Here is a 23,821-nt window from a genome sequence, read left to right as displayed (position 1 = left end):
TTACTTGCTCAAACGCATAAACTACAGAAATCAAATTACAGTTGCCAGATTTTTATTAACAATTCAAAACACATTTCAGCTACATAAAATAGTACTAGTTCAGTAATTGATATGGCTAGACAAAAACGACGAATAAAAACTATTAAAAAGGCAATAAACTCGGGCATATCAAGTTGATATTACGCAAAGATCTGGCATGACCGAAACTATACTTCCAGGGTGTCCTAACAGACTTACTTTAAACGAAAAACATTTTTGGGAGTTCGTATAATAGCAATGTAGTACCGAAATTTATTTAAAGTTCATTCATTTTAGGGAGAGAGAGAGGGGGCAATGCAAAAAATATGGACACCAAAGGTTAATTTATCACCACACAAACGAATCCCATAGACCACAGATACAGTAACTTAGATGGCATAAACCAACCCTTACAACCCACGGACGGTAAATGATAAATTTGACTGACGTCAAGACACTAACGAAATCTCCCAGAAACTTGATGACGTCACACAACCACAAATCAAAACAGAGCCCACAGATTTAAAGTAATTAAAAAATTTGAGAGCTTAATTGGTGCCCAAAGTTGCAGAACGGGGCCTAAAGAATACTTCGTAAATACTTTCCATCCAATCCCAATGATTAAGATTTGTACAGTCCCGCGGGCCGCGGTTGGATAACCGCCGATATAACATAAAAACGATCCATAGATCTGCATAGTGTCCAATAAATATTACAAAATAATTTATACGATTTAGTCGAAGACCAAGAACAACACTTTGTGCGAACTCCTCTTCAAGAGTTGGTAAACCTGGAAATATAAAAATAGTGTTGCCCGATAACTGGATATTTTATTGGTGTTATGTGTATGAAATCCTGTCATGGGGGAAAATTTATCGACTTAATATTCCAAATCCCTTACTTCTGGAGAAAGAAAAACTATTTCGACGGAGCTTTTAAATTATTTACACAAACAAATGAAATCAGCTAGACTCCCAGAGGGAAGTGAAAAAGTACTTAAAAATCAATAAAAGTTAGCTAACAGACACCTCCAGCTCGCTCACGAGCTACGTTTGTTTATCTACAGAATGAATTCTAATTTAATGGAACAGTAGGTTGTTTAAATATAGAAATAATGAAATGATTTATTATATATATACTAGTTGCCGAGTTCAATTTCGGGATTGGGTTAATTTCGGTACAGGGCTTATCAAGGGTCATACTCCTGTAAATTCGATCCGTTGAATTGTTAAGAGTCTCGCTAGTGGTCAGTTACCAGAGTAGAGAGCTTCGGGACATTACATTGTTTCAATTAATAGATATTCGTTATTGGACACGTAGTGGACATAGCGATTGTTATGTTGTTTTTATTCTTGCTGTTCTTTGACACGTTTTGAAGAAATGGCAAAATTTGGCACGCGTGCTCATTTGAGTTGTGCACCTTTGTGTTAGGCTGAATATTGCCTTCAACAAATACTTACATAGATTTATCGCGAAGAAATCTGAAAACAAAATAATTCTATTATGTAACAAATCATTTACCATTTCTAAAATAAATAGTATATGAATTTTAACATTGACTGGGTAACAATGCGAGTAAAATAGTCGCATGCCTGGTATGTTGCACGCATTGCTTATTTCTCTTCTAAAAACCTTGCAAAGCGAGCGATCGTAGACTAACAGCTTACTTTTTCGTTTATTGACAAAAGACATGCGGATCAAATATTAAATCCACCACCATATGCCTATCGCTAAAATGCTAGAATTATGTAATTATAGAATTATGAAAATGAAACGAACTTAAAAATAAATTATTTTAGTGACATTGACTGGGTAACAATGCGTTCACCAGACCGTGGATTATGTCTCGGAATATAGTAGGACTTAAATTCTGGGTCGAATACTCTGGAATGGGATTGGAATTCCAGATATTTATTGGCGATTGAAGCCGAAGTTTTTTATTCGTGGCGGGAATATTGATGTTTCCCCAAACCTCGACTCGTTTACTTCGTGACATTGACCAATCAGCAAGATGCAAAGGCATCTTTCTCATGCAGACAGATTTTCAAGCGTGGTCGTATATAATGATTTTTCTTACATTGGCAGGGTAACAATGCGTGCAACATACAGAGTTTTTTTCGTCTCGAAAGAGAGTGAGTTCTATTCAACTGTTTTAACACAGCGATTGCTGATTAATCGTCCACTTTCTAGTTTAGTAACACAAGACACGCGCATCAAATTCGTAAATTCTTCATAACACCTATCGCAAAATGTTAGAATTGTATACCTTAAAACGGACTAAATGTCGCGACCAACAAATACTTACTTTGAAATTCAGTTCTTCAGGAAAACCCAAATCACACGCTTCGTCTCGGACTGGAGCAACCTGAAAAACAATTATTTTATTTAATAAAAAATGAAACGCCTTGAAAATAAGTAACACAAGTGTGCCGCAAGCAAGACAAGTGTGGGACAAGGGGGGACTTCGCCGTTCTTACATTAATTATTATCACAAGGGCAGTCTATAAAGAAAAGGAGGTGTCCAGCTTTTCCCTTTTTTCAGTTCAACCGTGTTTCCCCGAAAATAAGACTTAGCCCGAATTTTTAAAATGATTTTAATATTAGCCCTCCCCTTAAAATAAGACCTAGTCGATAACGCCGAATTTTTTTCTACCCAGTCAATAGCAAGAAATCTCTCCTACACGTTTTAAATGATTAATAATCCATGTTTTGCAGTTATTTGGAATAAAAACTATTAGGCATAAGTGCATAAGTAAATGGATATCGGTTTCCATATTTTGTATATTTAGAAATCTCGTAAATCTTTACTTTTGTTCTTGATAAAATAATAGACGTCCCCCGAAAATTAGCTTTAGTGTTATTTCTCGGAAGAAAATTGAAATAAGACAAGTCTTATTTTCAGGGAAATACGGCATTACGAATTCGGGAACTATTTAAGCTACTCCCGTAGTATTTTTACCTGGTACACATACAACGTTTCGGTGTCCGCCATCTTGGTTCACATACTACGGGAGTACCCTATTTTTTATTATTCCGTCGTTCTTACATTAAATGGGAAATAAAACCGCTTTTTAGTTTAAAAAAACGATTTCTATCAAATTATTTTAGTTATTGTTTGATTAACGAATCGTTTATAAATATTTATTTAAAATACTAAATGTTGATTAGCGAATATTTCTAAATCGTAAAAAGTTACCCCCAAAACCTTAAAAACAAAATATGCTAATTCAATTTAAATTAATAGATCAACGTACTAAAGCCTTTATTTTTATTGGGGAAAAGGATCCAAAGTGCCAGTTGCGCGTTGCCAGTTAGGCCATAATTTAGGGCTTTCAGGCCATAATTTTATTCCAATATTCCTTATTTCAGTTTCATTACAAGATCGGGGACTAGCCAAGGAATGCCTGGGTACACATACTACGTTCCGGTGTCCGTAATATAGGTTCACATACTACGGGAGTACCAAAAATTATTGACATAGGGACATATTATATATATGCAAAAGGATGAATTTTTCAAAATTAGGGATGACGTATGCAAAATCGTTGAGCCAGTCCAACTAGAAGTATTTTTGGTACTAGACTATGCCAGACCCCCTAATCATTTTACAGACTAAATCACGTAGGCTACTGTAATAGATCATGCAAAGATGAATATCTTTCTATAACTAGGCCTTCCGTTTTGGACAACGTACGTACAGTTTTGGTTCAAATTTAAAACACAACACGTTGTACCCAATACCCAACACTAACCTAGAAATTGTTTAGTTTTTTTGCTTGTGGCTCATCTTTTCTTTATGTGGTCTCTGCAGTGAGAGGGAGCCTGTACAGGAGTTAGAAGAAATTGATCAATTTCTTTCAACATCAATGACTGAAAAGCATAACAAAACACTTGTGAATGAATTTATTCACATTGGTACAATTAAGGCGACTACCTATGACCTATCGAGATCAACCCAACGTACTGGACATTAAGATAAATATTTATACCGCCATGAGGAAGAGTAGTCGTAATTTAATGACATCACTTCGGCATAACCGATGAAAATGTAGTCATCCATATTGATCATTAGGTCACGATCGTCAATAAATTATATACCGGTTGATTTTAAGTGTCTGGTCCGAATCCCGAAAGTCTGGTCAATCACGTCAAAATTCCAAAGTAATCTACAGGGTTAATAGTCGAAGATCAATGCAGATTTTGTTAATTAGAAGTTACAAAATATAGATGTCACAGGGTATACACTTTGGTTAGCAAAGATTTAATTCTACGTACACCGCATTTTTTGATATGATATTGCCACAATCTTCATTCTAAATTTTCCATCGAAGTTCCCCCGCACACCTATCTAAAGCGTAAAAAGTAGTAGTTTGGAACCAACCTACTTTTGTAGCTACAGCAGTGTTAGGAAGCTAATCACGTAATCAGTCACTCAAGCGAAATTGAAGAGGGCCTAGGAAATCGCAAAAGGAAATTTACAAGTCGCGACGTAAATCAAATAAAAGCTTCTTTATATTTAATCATTATTACTTATCGATCTTAAGATCGAAGTATGTTGATAGGTATTTGTCTGTCTGTCTGTCAGATGAACGCGATATCTCACGAAGGCGAGGTTGAATCTGCTTCAAATTTTGCATGTACATTCATCATATCTCGGACCAGAAGCCTATTGATTTTGGATGAATTATGTCTTATAATTAGCGGGTTATCACTTAATTAGTGATGGGACACGCGGCGGTGTCACTATGGAGTCATAAATCTTCGATTTTCGATTCGATCTCCGACATATATTCTCGTTTTACATGTTTGCTGCAACAATAACTCGAAATGCGCAACGAAAACATTGACGTAACGTAACGTAGTATTAAAGTCTTGCTGTCAATTATGAGATGTACTTGGCAACTTAAAAACTCGAAATAGCAGTGACGATTCGCAAGCGCATTGAGTCGGCCTCTTTACGGAGACTTTGAGACTATCCCGTGACTGGAGACTGATGACCCATGACTTAGCGAGAAAGGTGAAATTTAGTTACGCAATAAGTTTTTAGCTTCGATGACAACTCCAATCAAATGCTGCATTCGCGAATTCAATAGCCTGTGAATAAAGCACAAATCTATTTATAGGATACCCATTATAGAACGCTTATTGGGGTGCTATACATCCAACGAATTTTATTTACGGCAGTTACACATTATGTGCATCGTGGATGAAGCCTATGCAAAAACTTGAAAAAAATTTGCATAACACAATAATCCTATGCTTACCTTGGCACATCCATTGCTGCCATCCAACGATGAAATAATACATTTTATATTCACGATAAACTTCTTTGGCAGCTTGAAGAGAACGGGGATTAACTTGCCGAAACAATAAACTGATGTAAAAGGGAGGCCATTTAAAATACAACGTCAATACAATACAATTTGGTGGTAAGTAGCCGCTCGATCGTAACTTGTACGACGTTTTTGACTAGCCGTATAGTCTCCGGGTATGGCTTGTTTTTTAAAATAATTTAAATACACGAATACTACTCGATTACCTTGGCACAAAACATCAAAAGCTTACGTCGACCATCTTATTCTTTATCACTCTCGCGTTGGTTGCTTGGAAAAGAGATATGGCGGGCAATATTAATCGGCGAAATCACCGCTCAAATCAAAATTTAAACTTGCTTCGCCCAATCTTTTAATAACCTGTGAAAAAAATTTATCGATTTAAAAAATCTACGCTAACGAAGCAGAAACACATTCACTAAAAACTAATGCAGTAACGAACCTTGATACACACATTAACCACTTTGAAGCCACGCTGAGCGCCACTTTACAAAAGCGAAGGTTTCTAAAATCTCCATCAATACTTACAAATGCACGTGGATTTCACGATCTCCTTCGATTTCACCTGAAACACTAAGTCTGAGCGTTCGTTTGTAAATAAACAAAGCGGTGCAGATAATAAAAATCGGAAAAGCAGACGACAAAGAAACATTGACAATAATTTCCAGTAGTCTGCAGCATTAGGGAGAGCAAACTTACAGCAGGAATTGTACTTCAAATGAATTAAATTATTCCGGCGAGTCACACTTCGTAGGCTAGGAAATACAAATAGTATTGCAGTAGACCAGACTTATAATCTCAAATCAAGACAAAAAAAAAACGAATTTTGAAAAGCACAAAACGAATAAAACTGTAACAAAAAATCTTACATTGCACTTTGCTTAATGTATAAATAAACACAATAAAGATGGCTACAATAAATCCTTGCAGCTAACTATACAAGCCTACGCTACAACGACCACAGCACGCTACTATCTCCTCACTGCCCCTGATTTGAATGCGCGTCAACCCCGGTTTTCCGGCCAACGTGTCAGAATAAGAAAAAGGCAAACACAATAAAGAAACTTAAGATTAACTTAGTGGGGCTAGATTGATAGCACTGATTGGTTGACGAGACATAATCACGTGAAGAGCCACGTCATGATTGGTTCAGACATTTTGGGGATCAGCGGCGGTGTTTTTAGTATCTGTCTTTATCACATTGCTAATGGCGGACGACAGGATTGAGCTTCAATGTGTTTTTTGTTTGACATGCAATTCCATATCACCCAAAATAATAATGCTAACTCAGAGTGTCGTGCAATACTAAATGCAATTAGTATTTTAAAAAGCAATGACCAAGATCCCAGAGAAAGAGATATATAATTTCTTGATACGGATGTTCAAAAAAACAATACAAATATAAAAAATAAAGATATAATATCATATCATACTAGAAGAATTTCAAACAGCGGTCACGTTGAATTGTCATGAACTTATTTGTAATTGCCTCCATATTGGTTCACATACTTCGGGAGTACCGGCCAGTCAGGTGCCAGTACCAGGTATTTTACTTCGAGTCATAGAACATCAGGATAGTAGCTGACTCTGATGACCCTTTAATTAACGGTTGTTTCGCTGCAACCCGGTCTTTTATCTAAACGTTTTTTGATGAGTATTGTGTGTAACATATTCAATCCGGCTAGCCATTACAGTTTCAGATACACAGTAATACCAAACTTGAGATAAACCGATGCGATCCCGTAGTATGTGTACCAGTTTAAGGTTGAGTCAGAATTTTATTTCTATTTTCCTCATTTTAGTTCTATTACGAGTTTGGGAACTGTCTGTGTTAGCCAAGTGAATATACCCCCTGCCCATAGCTTTCAGTCCCTTGACACAACTTAATGTGAAATAGGCGAACAAAATTAGTTATCTCCATATTGGTACACACACTTCTGGAGCGCCCTTTTGTCTGAGTTAGATTCGAATCTATTAGTCAAGACAGACAGAAAGGCAAAAAAAAATTCTGATTTTCATCACCTTTCTGACATCGGCTAGGAAGCCAAGAAGATTCAAATAAAACACAGTATGTACTCCGACTCCAGGTGATGACAGCTCACTCTCTAAAACGCCATCATTCCAGACTCTTGCTTTGGTCTTTCTTTGCTAATTAACCGTTTCACACTGACTGCAATAAATGACTTTTGAGTTATGATATAGGAAACTGTTGGTTAAGTATTTTAAATGAGGGCCGGTCATCATGAATTGAAGGTTTTATTGAACATGCGGTCCTGTTAAATTTAAAATTTGGTATTCCCGAAGTATGTGAATCAAGATGGCGGACACTGGAACGTAGTATGTGTACCACGGTAGGGTTAGGCCATAATTCCAGGTGCAAATTCTACAGGTGTCTCTTGGCTAGTTCCCAAATTCTTAATAGAACTAAATAAATAACGTAAATTGGAATGAAATTATGGCAAAACCCTAACCTGGTGCACATACTCTGTCCCGGTGTCCGCCATCTTAGTTCACGTACTTCAATAGTGCCGATGAAATCACGCCACTTGTTGTAAGTTGTGAGCTAGGCAGTCTGGGAGGCCTGTTTTACCGCTAGTATTTGATTGATTTACTTTTCTAAGCGCAAATATTTGGGACAAGAATGTCGTCTGATTCAAAACAAATCTTTTATTATAAAATCATTAATTCGGTTGCGTTCTGGAACAAGCTTTCAAAATTGAAAATTGCTGGAGTATATAGTTATAGTTGATTCTTCGAATGGGTTAAGGTAGTCCATAGCTCTAATTTTTATCACGTCCCTGCTTTAAAATATACGACCTTATAACATGTCGGGCAACTGGCATGAATCTCCGATTTCCATTTACCAGAATTGAACTATTATTTTACATTTGCAGGTTCACCGTTTATGCACAGAATGTGTACGAAGAAGAATGCGTTCTTATTAATTAAATGAAATTATATTAATCGGTAATCACCGATTCCTTTGCACATGACTACTATATTATATTTCGTGCTCACTGTGTGGCGAGTAATACCATTATTGGAGGCGTTATACATGTTTCAACCATATCTTAATATTTTATAATAAATTTTTTTGTATATGGTCAATGTCGCCGTAGTTTCTTTTCCTGATCAATAAAATCTAAAAACAATACTTTCTAGTGATTTCTAGTTGAAATAAATTTTAGAAAGTTAGTAAGAAGGTTAGGATTCTGCGTATATGGATCGCTATGTTAGATTGATAAGCGGTACGGTGCCTGGTCGATATGACGTCACACCTAGGGAATTTTTTTCGGGGCGCTACCGGGCCGCGTGGCCGCCCGGGGCGGCTCGCCGCGCGAAAATTTATTATGTATGGCCAATCGTCGGCCATAGATAATCCGAGGATAAATAGCAAAATTTATATTCAATCAAGCATGATCATGCATGATCGATGTGTAAATTTCAAAATTCCTTGTTTTTCTGACTCTAACCCTTCGATTTTTCCCATTTTCGGCGATTTTTGACGATTCTGAGATATTTTAACTCGTCGTGACGTCGTGCATTCCGGAATTTGCCCTCTCATCCAGAGTGTTTGATTGACTGACCGCGGCTCTCAGCATCAAATTTTCGACCTGCGAGCCACACGGTCTGTCAATCAATCACTGGACGATCTGGCGAATTCTTAAATTCACGACGTCACAACGGGGCAGGCCCAGCGGGGCTCGAACTACAGATACACTGAACAGATATGAAAAATTTGAGACCTTTACCCGTTAGGCCACGATGTTAAGCTCGTGAAATAATCTAAGTTCTAATATTTATGTCTGGACCTTGCAATTACTTGCACAAACATCAATTGCAAAGTCGTGGGATAAATATTAGAACTTAAATCGTTCAGTACAGTTAATACAATGGCCTAACGGTTAAAGACGTTCAATTTCTTATATTTGTTCAGTCTATCTATAGTTTGAGCCCCGCTGGGCCTGCTCATGTCATGAACTTCGGAATTTGCCAGCTTGATGTTGAGAGCTGTGATCTGCCTATCAAAAAACACTCGATGAACTGGCGAAATCCATGACGTCAGCACGAGTTGAAATATCTCAAAATCGTCAAAAATCGCCGAAAATGGGAAAATTCGAAGGGTTAGAGTCAGAAAAATAAGGATTTTTTTAATTTTACACGCGATCATACATGATCATGCTTGATCGAAGATAAATTTTGTTATTTATCCACGGATTATCTATGGCCAACTATGGCCGTACATAACGAATTTTCGCGCCGCCAGCCGCCCGGGGTCGGGGGGCACCGCAGGGCCCTGAAAAATCCTAGCTGTGACGTCATAGCGACCAGGTGGTGGTATTGCGCCCACAGCCCCAGCCTAGCAATCCCCATGCTCTCCTTACAGCTTTACAAGAAACTTGCTTCCTAAATCTTACGCCCTTACTTGCTCAAACGCATAAACTACAGAAATCAAATTACAGTTGCCAGATTTTTATTAACAATTCAAAACACATTTCAGCTACATAAAATAGTACTAGTTCAGTAATTGATATGGCTAGACAAAAACGACGAATAAAAACTATTAAAAAGGCAATAAACTCGGGCATATCAAGTTGATATTACGCAAAGATCTGGCATGACCGAAACTATACTTCCAGGGTGTCCTAACAGACTTACTTTAAACGAAAAACATTTTTGGGAGTTCGTATAATAGCAATGTAGTACCGAAATTTATTTAAAGTTCATTCATTTTAGGGAGAGAGAGAGGGGGCAATGCAAAAAATATGGACACCAAAGGTTAATTTATCACCACACAAACGAATCCCATAGACCACAGATACAGTAACTTAGATGGCATAAACCAACCCTTACAACCCACGGACGGTAAATGATAAATTTGACTGACGTCAAGACACTAACGAAATCTCCCAGAAACTTGATGACGTCACACAACCACAAATCAAAACAGAGCCCACAGATTTAAAGTAATTAAAAAAATTTGAGAGCTTAATTGGTGCCCAAAGTTGCAGAACGGGGCCTAAAGAATACTTCGTAAATACTTTCCATCCAATCCCAATGATTAAGATTTGTACAGTCCCGCGGGCCGCGGTTGGATAACCGCCGATATAACATAAAAACGATCCATAGATCTGCATAGTGTCCAATAAATATTACAAAATAATTTATACGATTTAGTCGAAGACCAAGAACAACACTTTGTGCGAACTCCTCTTCAAGAGTTGGTAAACCTGGAAATATAAAAATAGTGTTTCACAACTCGATAACTGGATATTTTATTGGTGTTATGTGTATGAAAATTTATCGACTTAATATTCCAAATCCCTTACTTCTTGAGAAAGAAAAAAACTATTTCGACGGAGCTTTTAAATTATTTACACAAACAAATGAAATCGGCTAGACTCCCAGAGGGAAGTGAAAAAGTATTTAAAAATCAATAAAAGTTAGCTAACAGGCATCTCCCAGCTCGCTCACGAATCGTAATTTTTAAATCAGAATAAGAATACGCCTGTTTATTTACACAATGAATTTTAATTTAATGGAACCGTAGGTTGTTTACATATAGAAGTAATGAAATGATTTATCGTATATATACTAGTTGCGGAAGTAGAAGTGTTTTGTCAAGTCACCAATCTCTGCTGAATTTCGGGATTGGGTTAATTTCGGTACAGGGCTTATTAAGGGTCATTACTCTAACAATTCAACGGACCGAATTTAGGGAGTAATGACCCTTAATAAGCCCTGTACCGAAATTAACCCAATCCCGAAATTCAGCAGAGATTGGTGACTTGACAAAACACTTCTACTTCCGCAACTAGTATATATACGATAAATCATTTCATTATTTCTATATTTAAACAACCTACGGTTCCATTAAATTAGAATTCATTCTGTAAATAAACAGGCGTATTCTTATTCTTCTGATTTTAAAAATTACGATTCGTGAGCGAGATTCATTTTATCCAACTGTTTGAATATTGCAGATTAACAGCTCACTTTTTAGTTTAGCAACACCAAGACATGCGCATCAAATTTGTAAATCCTCCATAGACTTGTGGCAAAATACTAGTAGTGTATAAACCTGTTAGGCCAGGGGTGCACAACACACGAGGCACGCCATACGCTAAAACGTGGCACGCGTACGGTCTTGTAATAAGAAATATTTTTTATTCATGATATACATCAAAATATAACGTTTATATCAAAATCGGCGGTTTTTCAGGACATTACATTGTTTCAATAAATAGATATTCGTTATTGGACACGTAGTGGACATAGCGATTGTTATGTTATTTTTATTCTTGCTGTTCTTTGACACGTTTTGAAGAAATCGCCTCTTTGATTACTGGACCAATTGCTTTGAAATTTTCAGTGTTTAAAAATAAAAATAAAATTCCAGAAAGCTATTACTTTGCTATGACGTCATCAAAATTATGTGGCTCTACGTGTTCATATATTGAGCATAGCTCTCTTGTTATGTATTATTGGAATTCGTTTGATGTCTCTTTTATGGGAGTTAACTTACAATAGCACCGATTGTGCGAGGCACGCGACAAGATTATTTTGAAAAAATTGGCACGCGTGCTCATTTAGTTGTGCACCCCTGTGTTAGGCTGAATATTGCGTTCAACAAATACTTACATAGATCCATCGCGAAGAAATCTGAAAACAAAATAATTCTATTATGTAATAAATCATTTACCATTTCCAAAATAAAAAAGTATATGATTTTTAACATCGACTGGGTAACAAGGCGAGTAAAATAGTCGCATGCCTGGTATGTTGCACGCATTGCTTATTTCTCTTCTAAAAACCTTGCAAAGCGAGCGATCGTAGACTTAACAGCTTACTTTTGACTGAATATTGACACAAGACATGGGGATCAAATTTTAAATCCACCATATGCCTATCGCCAAAATGCTAGAATTACGTAATTATAGAATAATGAAAATGAAACGAAGTTTAAAATAAATTATTTTAGTGACATTGATTGGGTTCAGACCGTGGATTATGTCTCGGAATAGAGTAGGACTTAAATTCTGGGTCGAATTCCCGGGAATAGGATTGGGATTCCAGATATTTATTGGTGATTGAAGCCTAAGTTTTTTATTCGTGGCGGGAATATTGATGTTTCCCCAAACCTCGACTCGTTTACTTCGTGACATTGACCAATCAGCAAGATGCAAAAGCATCTTTCTCATGCAGACAGATTTTCAAGCGTGGTCGTATATAATGATTTTTCTTACATTGGCTGGGTAACAATGCGTGTAACATACAGAGTTTTTTGTTTCGAAAGAGAGTGAGTTCTATTCAACTGTTTTAACGCAGCGATTGCTGATTAATCGTCCACTTTCTAGTTTAGTAACACAAGACACGCGCATCAAATTTGTAAATTCTTCATAACACCTATCGCAAAATAAATGTCGCGACCAACAAATACTTACTTTGAAATTCAGTTCTTCAGGAAAACCCAAATCACACGCTTCGTCCTGGACTGGACCTGGACAGAAGCAACCTAAAAAACAAATTATTTTATTCAATAAAAAATGAAACGCCTTGAAAATGAGTAACACAAGTGTGCCGCAAGCAAGACAAGTGTGGGACAAGGGGGAACTTCGCCGTTCTTACATTAAATATTATCACAAGGGCAGTCTATAAAGAAACGGAGGTGTCAAGATTTTCCCTTATTTTAGTTCAACCGTGTTTCCCCGAAAATAAGACTTAGCCCGAAATCTTAAAATGATTTTAATATTAGCCCTCCCCTAAAATATTTGCAGTTATTTGGAATAAAAACTGTTAGGTATAAGTAAATGGATATCGGTTTCCATATTTTGTATATTTAGAAATCTCGTAAATCTTTACTTTACAAGTTTGTTCTTGATAAAATGACATCCCCCGAAAATTAGCGTTAGTGTTATTTCTCGGAAGAAAATTGAAATAAGACAAGTCTTATTTTCAGGGAAATACGGCATTACGAATTCGGGAACTATTTAAGCTACTCCCGTAGTATTTTTACCTGGTACACATACAACGTTTCGGTGTCCGCCATCTTGGTTCACATACTACGAGAGTACCCTATTTTTTATTATTCCGTCGTTCTTACACTAAATGGGAAATAAAACCGCTTTTTAGTTCAAAAAAAACGATTTCTATCAAATTATTTTATTTATTGTTTGATTAACAAATCGTTTATAAATATTTATTTAAAATACTAAATGTCGATTAGCGAATATTTCTAAATCGTAAAAAGTTAACCCCGAAACCTTAAAAACAAAATATGCTAATTCAATTTAAATTAATAGTTCAACGTACTAAAGCCTTTATTTTTATTGGGGAAAAGGATCCAAAGTGCCAGTTGCGCGTTGCCAGTTAGGCCATAATTTAGGGCTTTCAGGCCATAATTTTATTCCAATATTCCTTATTTCAGTTTCATTACAAGATCGGGGACTAGCCAAGGAACGCCTGGGTACACATACTACGTTCCGGTGTCCGTAATCTAGGTTCACATACTACGGGAGTACCAAAAATTATTGACATAGAGAGGGGAAATAAGACATATTATTTTTCAAAATTAGGGATGACGTATGCAAAATCGTTGAGCCAGTCCAACCAGAAGTATTTTTGGTACTAGACTACGCCAGACCCCCTAATCGGCACGAAATCGGTAAGAATTTTACAGACTAAATCACGTAGGCTACTGTAATAGATCATGCAAAGATGAATATCTTTCTATAACTAGGCCTTCCGTTTTGGACAACGTACGTACGGTTTTGGTTCAAATTCAAAACACAACACGTTGTACCCAATAATAAACACTAACCTAGAAATTGTTTAGTTTTTTTGCTTGTGGCTCATTTTTTCTTTATGTGGTCTCTGCAGTGAGAGGGAGCCTGTACAGGAGTTAGAAGAAATTGATCAATTTCTTTCAACATCAATGACTGAAAAGCATAACAAAACACTTGTGAATGAATTTATTCACACTGGTACAATTAAGGCGACTACCTATGACCTATCGAGATCAACCCAACGTACTGGACATTAAGATAAATATTTATACCGCCATGAGGAAGAGTGGACGGAATTTAAATATTGATCATTAGGTCACGATCGTCAATAAATTATATACCGGTTGATTTTAAGAAGTGTCTGGTCCGAATCCCGAAAGTCGGGTCAATCACGTCAAAATTCCAAAGTAATCTACAGGGTTAATCAATGCAGATTTTGTTAATTAGAAGTTACAAAATATAGATGTCACATGGTATACACTTTGGTTAGCAAAGATTTAATTCTACGTATATTGCCACAATCTTTATTCTGAATTTTTCATCGAAGTTCCCCCGCACTCCCATCTGAAGCGTAAAAATAAGAGCTTCTTTATATTTAATCAATATTACTTATTGATCTTAAGATCGCGAAGTATTTTGATAGGTATTTGTCTGTCTGTCAGATGAACGCGATATCTCACGAAGGCGAGGTTGAATCTGCTCCAAATTTTGCATGTACATTCATCATATATCGGACCAGAAGCCTATTAATTTTGGATGAATTATGTTTTATAATTAGCGGGTTATCAATTAATTAGTGATGGGACACGCGGCGGTGTCACTATGGAGTCATAAATCTTCGATTTTCGAATCGAACTCTGACAGATATTCTCGTTTTACATGTCTGCTGCAACAATAACTCGAAAGGCGCAACGACAAACATTGACGTAACGTAACGTAGTATTAAAGTCTTGTTGTCAATTATGAGATGTACTTGACAACTTGAAACTCGAAATAGCAGTGACGATTCGCAAGCGCATTAAGTCGGCCTCTTTACGGAGACTTTGAGACTATCCCGTGACTGGAGACTGATGACCCATGACTTAGCTTAACTCGCGCGATGGAATTCAGAAACTAGCACCGAACTTTTTTGGCACGCTAATAGGGATTGAGCATGTTTGAAAATTGAAATCCTTACTTTTTGTGCAGGTTCCTTTCTGAAGACGATTGAATCATTTTCCCTGAAAAGATGTATTTAATTTTTATTAATACAAAACCACATTAGTTTTTGCCATCCTTTACCGCTTTTATAGTTATAACAAGGACATTTACTGACAGACAATTTAGGATGGAGGTGGTTAGAAAAGAAATGCCCATTTTACGGGACAATTTACTGATTTGTTGCCTCAAAAATATCGTTGAGTTAGGTTGGAAATATAGGGTGTCCATAACGCCCCTTTACAATTTCAATTTTGTTATGAAGTTAGTTTGTGGAAACCAAGGAGCTAAATAATGAATTCCCTTGAAAATTTTGAAAAATTTATGGCCTATTTCATGGACACCCAGTATATTGCAGGACAAGTGGTAGAAGTCTATATGAATGGGGATGCATTCTGTTCTGGGTTAGAATATATTTATACTTTGGCAAAAGGGTCAAGATTATTCATATATAGTCAGGTTCAAACAATTGGGACAAATGTGACACGGCATTTGCAGACCTCCCCACAGACTTCACAAAAAATTTCCTGCGAAAAAAAGTATCTCAAAGATGGGCGACGAAAATCATCTGGACCCAATTGCTTACTAATGCCTTGTAGAAATAAAACCAGTAAAACGAAGAACCAGTAAAATGGAAAGTGCATTTACTTGCACAAGTTACAGAATATAATATGAACGTGCCACAATTACCTCAGACAGTTGCATCAAATTTACGATTCGTGTGTTTTTCTATTTCCACATCTGATACCTGTGAACAAAATAATACTGCAATTATTAACTATATTACTGTATACAATACGATAAGCTGGGAATCGTCAGGTAAAGTCACGGATATCCAGTTCCGGGACAAACTGAATTATAAATCTCACTGGCGACTAGTACGCGTTCCCGAGTATTTCATTACCTGTAGATGACTAAAATAATTGTACAAGCCTGTAGGCGCCAATTATGCGTTATAGGTTAATGAGTAACGGGTAATAAGGAAACTCCGTAGTAAATTACCTGCCAGTCCATTTTAATTTCTGCATTTTAAGAATTTTAATACTTGGCGAAAATAATGTAAAAATGGGAACATTTTCAAAGATCGTTTTTGCTGCTGCCATGGAAACGGAACATCAATCCAGACCTACGATGAAACATACCTAGGGTGACAGGATAACCCACGTGTGAAAGTTCATACGACGCTACAGTTTCGACACGCAGACAGGGAGACTTACAGAACGATTGATGATAATAAGAGTCTCCTAGAGCGGAGATCCAATAAATGGCGACGGAGTACAACATGAATTCATTTATGCGAAAGACCAGTTTTACTTGAAATAAACAACAGAAGTGCTAATGCTAAACGATTACTTAGACAATGGATTAAAATATCCCAACCATCAAAATATATTTTTCTGCAGATTTGTGGGCGAATCTCGATAACCAAGATGGCGGACACCGGAACGTACCAGGTTAACGTTAGGTCATAATTACAGGTACAAATACTACGGGAATCTCTTGGCTAGTACCCGAACTCGTAATAGTAGAACTGAAATAAGAATAAAATTATGTCCTAAGTGATACACATACTGCGTTCCGGTGTCGGCCATTTTGTTTCACTTAATTCGAGAGTATCGACTTCAAGGCGAGAATGTAGCGACAAGTTATGTTACGGATGACTTGCATATTCTGCCATCTTCTGTCCAATTCACCTTGACAAAAATATATCAGTTTACTTTCGTCGAGAGGCTATTTCTATTATTGGATTAAATAGTGTTAGCTGCCTGGAAAGGGTTTTAAATAATTTCGGCTAATCGAGGAACGCACCCTAATATTATTCTGCATCATAATTCGGTTCTTGGCGGATATAATGAACTTTGGGTGCCTACTTGGGCTGGTCATTTTCGAATATTTGATGATTTCAGAATCGAATCGAATATCTTTTAGAACCGAATCTCGAATACTTGGGGAGATATAAAACTATTAGGTCCTCCAGACGCATAAATCTTTGAAAACATAGGAATACATCAGTCGGGCAGAGATTGTTAAGCGTTCACATATACAAGTGCCGTAGTGCGTACAATTCGAGAGCAAAATACCCGATAATGTCAAGTAAAAGAAATAGTTGCCTTCGTTAGGTCCGGAAGAACATGCTTCAATGTGCTGAAATCAGGATTTAATTTATTATTCTGTTCATCGCGAATTTAACCACTGGCCTTCTGTATATCTTAACGGTCTTCTATATCTGATGCATCTGAAATGTAATTTAAGGCATGTAAAACGCTTAAAAGATGATGATTCTTTCAGTAGGAATCAGCAAGCTGATTGTGGTATAGAAACGTTGAGCATGCGAGGCACAGATAGTATGGGGATAGGCAAAATAAGCAACATTCATTAGTTGCCAGTGTATCTCTTAAAAACTACTCTTAAAAACTACTCACAACGATTAATTTAAAAACACAGAAATTCAGAACCTCCTTACTTACCGAAATCAAGTTTTCAAAGGAGAAATTTAGTTACGCACTAAGTTTTTAGCTTCGATGACGACTCCAATCAAATGCTGCATTCGCGAATTCAATAGCCTGTGAATAAAGCACAAATCTATTTATAGGATACCCAGTATAGAACACTTATTGGGGTGCTATACATCCAACGAATTTTATTTACGGCAGTTACACATTATGTGCATCGTGGATGAAGCCTATGCAAGAACTTGAAAAAAATTTGCATAACACAATAATCCTATATGCTTACCTTGGCACATCCATTGCTGCCATCCAACGATGAAATAATACATTTTATATTCACGATAAACTTCTTTGGCTGCTTGAAGAGAGCGGGGATTACCTTGCCAAAACAATAAACTGATGTAAAAGGGAGGCCGTTTAAAATACAATGTCAATACAATACAATTTGGTGGTAAGTAGCCGCTCGATCGTAACTTGTACGACGTTTTTGACTAGCCGTATAGTCTCCGGGTATGGCTTGTTTTTTAAAATAATTTAAATACACGAATACTACTCGATTACCTTGGCACAAAACATCAAAAGCTTACGTCGACCATCTTATTCTTTATCACTCTCGCGTTGGTTGCTTGGAAAAGAGATATGGCGGGCAATATTAATCGGTGAAATCACCGCTCAAATCAAAATTTAAACTTGCTTCGCCCAATCTTTTAATAACCTGTGAAAAAAATTTATCGATTTGAAAAATCTACGCTAACGAAGCAGAAACACATTCACTAAAAACTAATGCAGTAACGAACCTTGATACACACATTAACCACTTTGAAGCCACGCTGAGCGCCACTTTAAAATAGCGAAGGTTTCTAGAATCTCCATCAATACTTACAAATGCACGTGGATTTCACGATCTCCTTCGATTTCACCTGAAACACTAAGTCATGGGCGTTCGTTTGTAAATAAACAAAGCGGTGCAGATAATAAAAATCGGAAAAGCAAACGACAAAGAAACATTGACAATAATTTCTAGTAATCTGCCGCATTAAGGAGAGCAAACTTACAGCAGGAATTGTACTTCAAATGAATTAAATTATTCCGGCGAGTCACACTTCGTAGGTTAGGAAATACAAATAGTATTGCAGTAGACCAGACTTATAATCTCAATAAACGTTCAAATCAAGACAAAAAAAAAACGAATTTTGAAAAGCACAAAACGAATAAAACTGTAACAAAAAATCTTGCACTGCACTTTGCTTAATGTATAAATAAACACAATAAAGATGGCTACAAAAAAGCCTCGCAGCTAACTATACAAGCCTACGCTACAACGACCACAGCACGCTACTATCTCCTCACTGCCCCTGATTTGAATGCGCGTCAACCCCGGTTTTCCGGCCAACGTGTCAGAATGGGAAAAAGGCAAACACAATAAAGAAACTTAAGATTAACTTAGTGGGGCTAGATTGATAGCACTGATTGGTTGACGAGACATAATCACGTGGAGAGCCACGTCATGATTGGTTCAGACATTTTGGGGATCAGCGGCGGTGTTTTTAGTATCTGTCTTTATCACATTGCTAATGGCGGACGACAGGATTGAGCTTCAATGTGTTTTTTGTTTGACATGTAATTCCATATCACCCAAAATAATAATGCTAACTCAGAGTGTCGTGCAATACTAAATGCAATTAGTATTTTAAAAAGCAAATGACCAAGATTCCAGAGAAAAGATATATAATTTCTTGATACGGATGTTCAAAAATACAATACAAATATAAAAAATAAAGATATAATATCATATCATACTAAAAGAATTTCAACCAGCGGTCACGTTGAATTGTCATGAACTTATTTGTAATTGCCTCCATATTGGTTCACATACTTCGGGAGTACCGGCCAGTCAGGTGCCAGTACCAGTTATTTTACTTCGAGTCATAGAACATCAGGATAGTAGCTGACTCTGATGACCCTTTGATTAACGGTTGTTTCGCTGCAACCCGGTCTTTTATCTAAACGTTTTTTGATGAGTATTGTGTGTAACATATTCAATCCGGCTAGCCATTACAGTTTCAGATACACAGTAATACCAAACTTGAGATAAACCGATGCGATCCCGTAGTATGTGTACCAGTTTAAGGTTGAGTCAGAATTTTATTTCTATTTTCCTCATTTTAGTTCTATTACGAGTTCGGGAACTGGCTGTGTTAGCCAAGTGAATATACCCCCTGCCCATAGCTTTCAGTCCCTTGACACAACTTAATGTGAAGTAGGCGAACAAAATTAGTTATCTCCATATTGGTACACACACTTCTGGAGCGCCCTTTTGTCTGAGTTAGATTCGAATCTATTAGTCAAGACAGACAGAAAGGCAAAAAAAAAATTGATTTTCATCACCTTTCTGACATCGGCTAGAAAGCTAAAAAGATTCAAATAAAACACGAAACGTTTAAAATATCAGTGGTTCGAGAACCAAACCATTAGGAAGATACGCCCGATGGACGTCTTGAAATGTCATAGGAACTCCTCCCAAGTACTACTGGTGAAGATACTATTCTGAGCATCGGAGGGCATCTCAAATTTCCGCCAAGCATTCTATGTTGTTTAATTTTTTCACATGTCGGCCTTTCTGCGTCATCGAATGCTAACATCCACGCTATCAAATCTATGACGTATGAGGTTCCCATTTTTGCAAGAAGATCCAAATCCCTGTTGATATATTTCTTGATATTCTTGTTCCAGTCATCCGGATCGCTACCAAAAGGATGGCGACCCCCACTCCACATGAAAAAGTAGACAAGACCGAGAGAGAAAATATCAGCTTTTTGAGAAATGATATCCTTGTTGTATGTTTCTGGAGCTCTCCAACCGTCAGTGCCGACTCGTGCATGGGTCAAGAACGTGGAGGCTCGTCCGCTTCTCATTTCTTTGCTCACACCGAAATCAGAAATTTTAAGATGTTTTCCGTCGAGTGTGACCAATATATTACTCGGTTTCAAATCACGATGAATTATTTTCTTCTCGTGAATGTGAGCGAGGCCATCAACGAGCTGTTTTGTGAAAATCTTTCTGATTTCTTCCGTCAATTCTTTACAGCTATTTGCAAATTCACGAAGCGTTTCGTTTCTGCACATCTCCATAACGATGAATATGTATTTCACGGGGCCAGATGTGTAAATACCTGATTGTATCATGCTAACGACATTCGGGTGGCGACTCAGTTTCACGAGGATTTTCGCCTCTTTCTCATTTTCTGTGTTATGCGGTATTAGTTTTACTGCAACTGGAGTGACACCAAATTCTCCGTGGATTTGTTGACCTTTGTAAACGAGACTATACTTCGATATCTTTTTATTTTGCAATATCGAAATTGATTCTGTCAGCCAGACTGTATCTGAAATAAGTAATAGAAAGTTCCAGGAGCGTAGCGAAAAATTTTCAATGAGTGGGGGGGGGGGAGATCTGAAATTTCTATTTGACAAGTTGGATCGAAACAGTTGGCAGGTCCGGTCTGTTTTCATAAGTCTGGAGGGTCTAAAAAGCGTTTCAAGCTACGAACAATTTGTCATGTATGATTCAGAACGATGCTTTTATTTTTTTACATTTCAAAAGGGGGAGGGGGGGGGGGGTTGACCACCAAAACCACCCATCTGCAGTCCTGCATACGCCCCTTGAAAGTTCAGGCAATTCTTAATCAGATGACGGAAGTAGACTTGTAAGTCGAGTCAGGCTTTCCAACTCGGGTTCGCGATGATTTCAGAGTTTTTATTTGGCAAACAAATATTTTTTTAGAACCGCTTGGCCTAAATATAGTTAGTTTGTACTGATACCAGGTATTTACCGTTTGGTTAGTTAGCTCATAGTTTCGAATTTGTATGCGGCCGGATGTGACGCCGGTGCCAAGAACTCGTTACTAAATTACTATTTCGGACACTCTTAGTTTGAGCGAGGAAAAACGTTTTACGTTTGTAGATAATAATATTTACGACTTTCTTTTGAATTGCGAGGAACTGTTTTGTATTTCGAATTAAACCTGTTTAGCTTGAAAATACGACGTTACAAAAATAACCCGAAGTAATAGAGTTTTGCTTTTATGTTTTGGTAAAATTTACAAACTTTATTTCGATAAACATTTGTTTACATTCCACTCCATCCAAGACATACGCATTGTACCATAATTCTGTGACTTTTCTGTCGTTCCGGAGTACGCGTTCACGGAATCACGGCGTTTGAAATACACCAACTAAACTAACTCACCGTCACCAGATTCCGTTCTCCCTAACTGCACATTTTGGTCTTTTTCTTGATTTATTGTGACGTTGGAAGCTCCCATTGTGACAATATTTGCGTTAACTGCACCATTGTATTCTGAAAAACACATAATTAATAAAGAAAGCAATCCTCAAATACATGGACACGAAGACCTAAAACGAAGTAGTATTAGATCTTTCATTGTCATTCGTTTAGCTATAAACTCACCTTGCTTTAGTATCACCATGGTCTGGACATTCAGATTCTGAACTCGTAATTCCGTTGAAGTATTTTCCGTTCTTTTAGTTGAATCTTCATCTAAGATCGGGTCTTCCATCGTTAGTTTGTCGAAGGAATCTTCCATTTTTCTGACTTCGCAGACTCAACTTCTGAGCTTCAAATGAAGACAACAGAAAAGTAAGCTAAGCAATTTAGCCTGTGATATTCCTGACTCAATGAAAATTCCTGAAACCGAATGCAATTGCGTGTGTAAAGGTTACTGTAGGTCAGTGTTTTTTTACTTTGGTTCGATCGAACCAGTGAAACCCCCCAAACAATTACAACATCCCCTAATTTTGAATTATAGGACACCATACTTTAATTCCTATCCTGAATATATTTTTTGTATATACCGGTATTTGAATACGCACAGAGTGTCGTATATACCAGTGCAGATAGTCAGTCAAATACATAACACATTATTATGAGTCACAAATAGTTTTACCGCTATTAGAATAATATCCACCATCCCCTAAATTTTGAAACACCCACCTAAAATAATATACTAGGGATACAGAATCGAATTAATTTTAACTAATTTTGTTCGCTTATTTTACATCAAGTTGTATAAAGGGAATGAAACCTATAGGCAGGGGTATATTCACTTGGCTAACGCAGACATTTCCCGAACTCGTAATAGAATCAAAGAAGGAAAATCGGAATAAATTATGGCCTAACCTGGTACACACACCATGGGAGAACTAAAAGAAGAAGTATAGTTCACCGCAGAAATCCAAACTTTCGTTTTCAGACAACTCGTAACGTAATTTGGACAAACTTAGATTTCCCTTTTTCAAAGTTATGGTTTCATCCCTGGTTTTAGGAGTTCAAACGGCGCTTCAGAAGTATGTGTACCGATATGGAGATAACTAATTTTGTTAAACTATTTTACATCAAGTTGTTTAAAAAGTCTTAAACATATATATTCACTTGGCTAACACAGACAGTCCCCGAACTCGTAATAAAACTTAAAAAAGGAACATCGGAATAAAATTATGGCCTAACCCTAACCTGGTACACATACTACGGGAATACAGATCAAACTGCTGTGGTTTGAAGAAAGCAGAATAACACTAGCCGTAAGGCATATTCGCAAAGACTAAAATCCATTACTCCAGGTACGTGGAAGGATTATTATGTACAAGAAAGCAAAAAAACGAATTTATTCAATAACTCAACTCAAACGTGAGAATAAACCTTGATAACAGTGCTCGGTGCTATCCTGTCACTGAGAGAAGACGTCGCAACTAAACCCAATCTATCACAGCTTAAGTAAATTTAAAATTCAAAGGACACATCAAAAAAATAGTGATGAGCAATAACAGAATCGCCGACGATCGCTTGCACATGGATGGCCATTCTATCAATAGTATTTTGAATGGCAAGGACAGGCTCCCCATGAGTGTATGTACTCATATGTAGGTAACTAATTTTCGTCGCCTACGTTCCACAGACAGTTCCCGAACTCGTAATAGAAGTAAAATAAGAAAAATCGTAATAAAATTATGAACTAACC

General features: G+C 37.1%; 1 protein-coding gene across 15 annotated transcripts; it reads right to left on the bottom strand.

Moving 5' to 3' along the window:
• Positions 1 to 41: 41 nt before the first annotated feature.
• LOC120334432 (uncharacterized) lies at positions 42 to 22,409 on the bottom strand. Of its 15 annotated transcripts, XM_078120664.1 has the most exons (12): positions 22,255 to 22,409; positions 22,033 to 22,143; positions 20,173 to 21,169; positions 6,051 to 7,373; positions 5,794 to 5,916; positions 5,558 to 5,711; positions 5,283 to 5,375; positions 4,294 to 5,112; positions 3,771 to 3,888; positions 2,324 to 2,383; positions 1,479 to 1,499; positions 42 to 808 (listed from the first exon to the last, which is right to left on the bottom strand). In XM_078120664.1, exons 1-3 carry the CDS (start codon positions 22,388 to 22,390, stop codon positions 20,256 to 20,258), a joined length of 1,161 nt encoding a protein of 386 aa, XP_077976790.1. In that variant the 5' UTR covers positions 22,391 to 22,409; the 3' UTR covers positions 42 to 808; positions 1,479 to 1,499; positions 2,324 to 2,383; positions 3,771 to 3,888; positions 4,294 to 5,112; positions 5,283 to 5,375; positions 5,558 to 5,711; positions 5,794 to 5,916; positions 6,051 to 7,373; positions 20,173 to 20,255. The 15 variants fall into 15 exon arrangements, with proteins under 15 accessions (XP_077976790.1, XP_077976791.1, XP_077976792.1 ...); XM_078120665.1 differs by lacking the exon at positions 1,479 to 1,499 and having other exon boundaries at positions 5,794 to 7,373; XM_078120655.1 differs by lacking the exons at positions 42 to 808; positions 1,479 to 1,499; positions 2,324 to 2,383; ... (4 more) ...; positions 5,794 to 5,916; positions 6,051 to 7,373 and adding exons at positions 9,815 to 10,582; positions 12,797 to 12,867; positions 14,173 to 14,290; ... (2 more) ...; positions 17,803 to 17,898; positions 18,071 to 18,499 and having other exon boundaries at positions 18,582 to 21,169.
• Positions 22,410 to 23,821: the final 1,412 nt, after the last annotated feature.

The sequence above is a fragment of the Styela clava genome, chromosome 15 (assembly GCF_964204865.1).
Source record: "Styela clava chromosome 15, kaStyClav1.hap1.2, whole genome shotgun sequence".
Classification (NCBI taxonomy): domain Eukaryota; kingdom Metazoa; phylum Chordata; class Ascidiacea; order Stolidobranchia; family Styelidae; genus Styela; species Styela clava.
Note: the sequence above shows the minus strand (reverse complement) of the source record. Positions and strands in the feature narration are given on the sequence as shown.

Coding starts and splice junctions, on each gene's coding strand:
- LOC120334432 (XM_078120665.1), bottom strand. CDS start 22,390: ATGGAAGATTCCTTCGACAAACTAACGATGGAAGACCCGATCTTAGAT. Junction 22,144..22,254: donor CATGGTGATACTAAAGCAAG/GTGAGTTTATAG, acceptor TGTGTTTTTCAG/AATACAATGGTGCAGTTAAC. Junction 21,170..22,032: donor GAGAACGGAATCTGGTGACG/GTGAGTTAGTTT, acceptor TACTTATTTCAG/ATACAGTCTGGCTGACAGAA.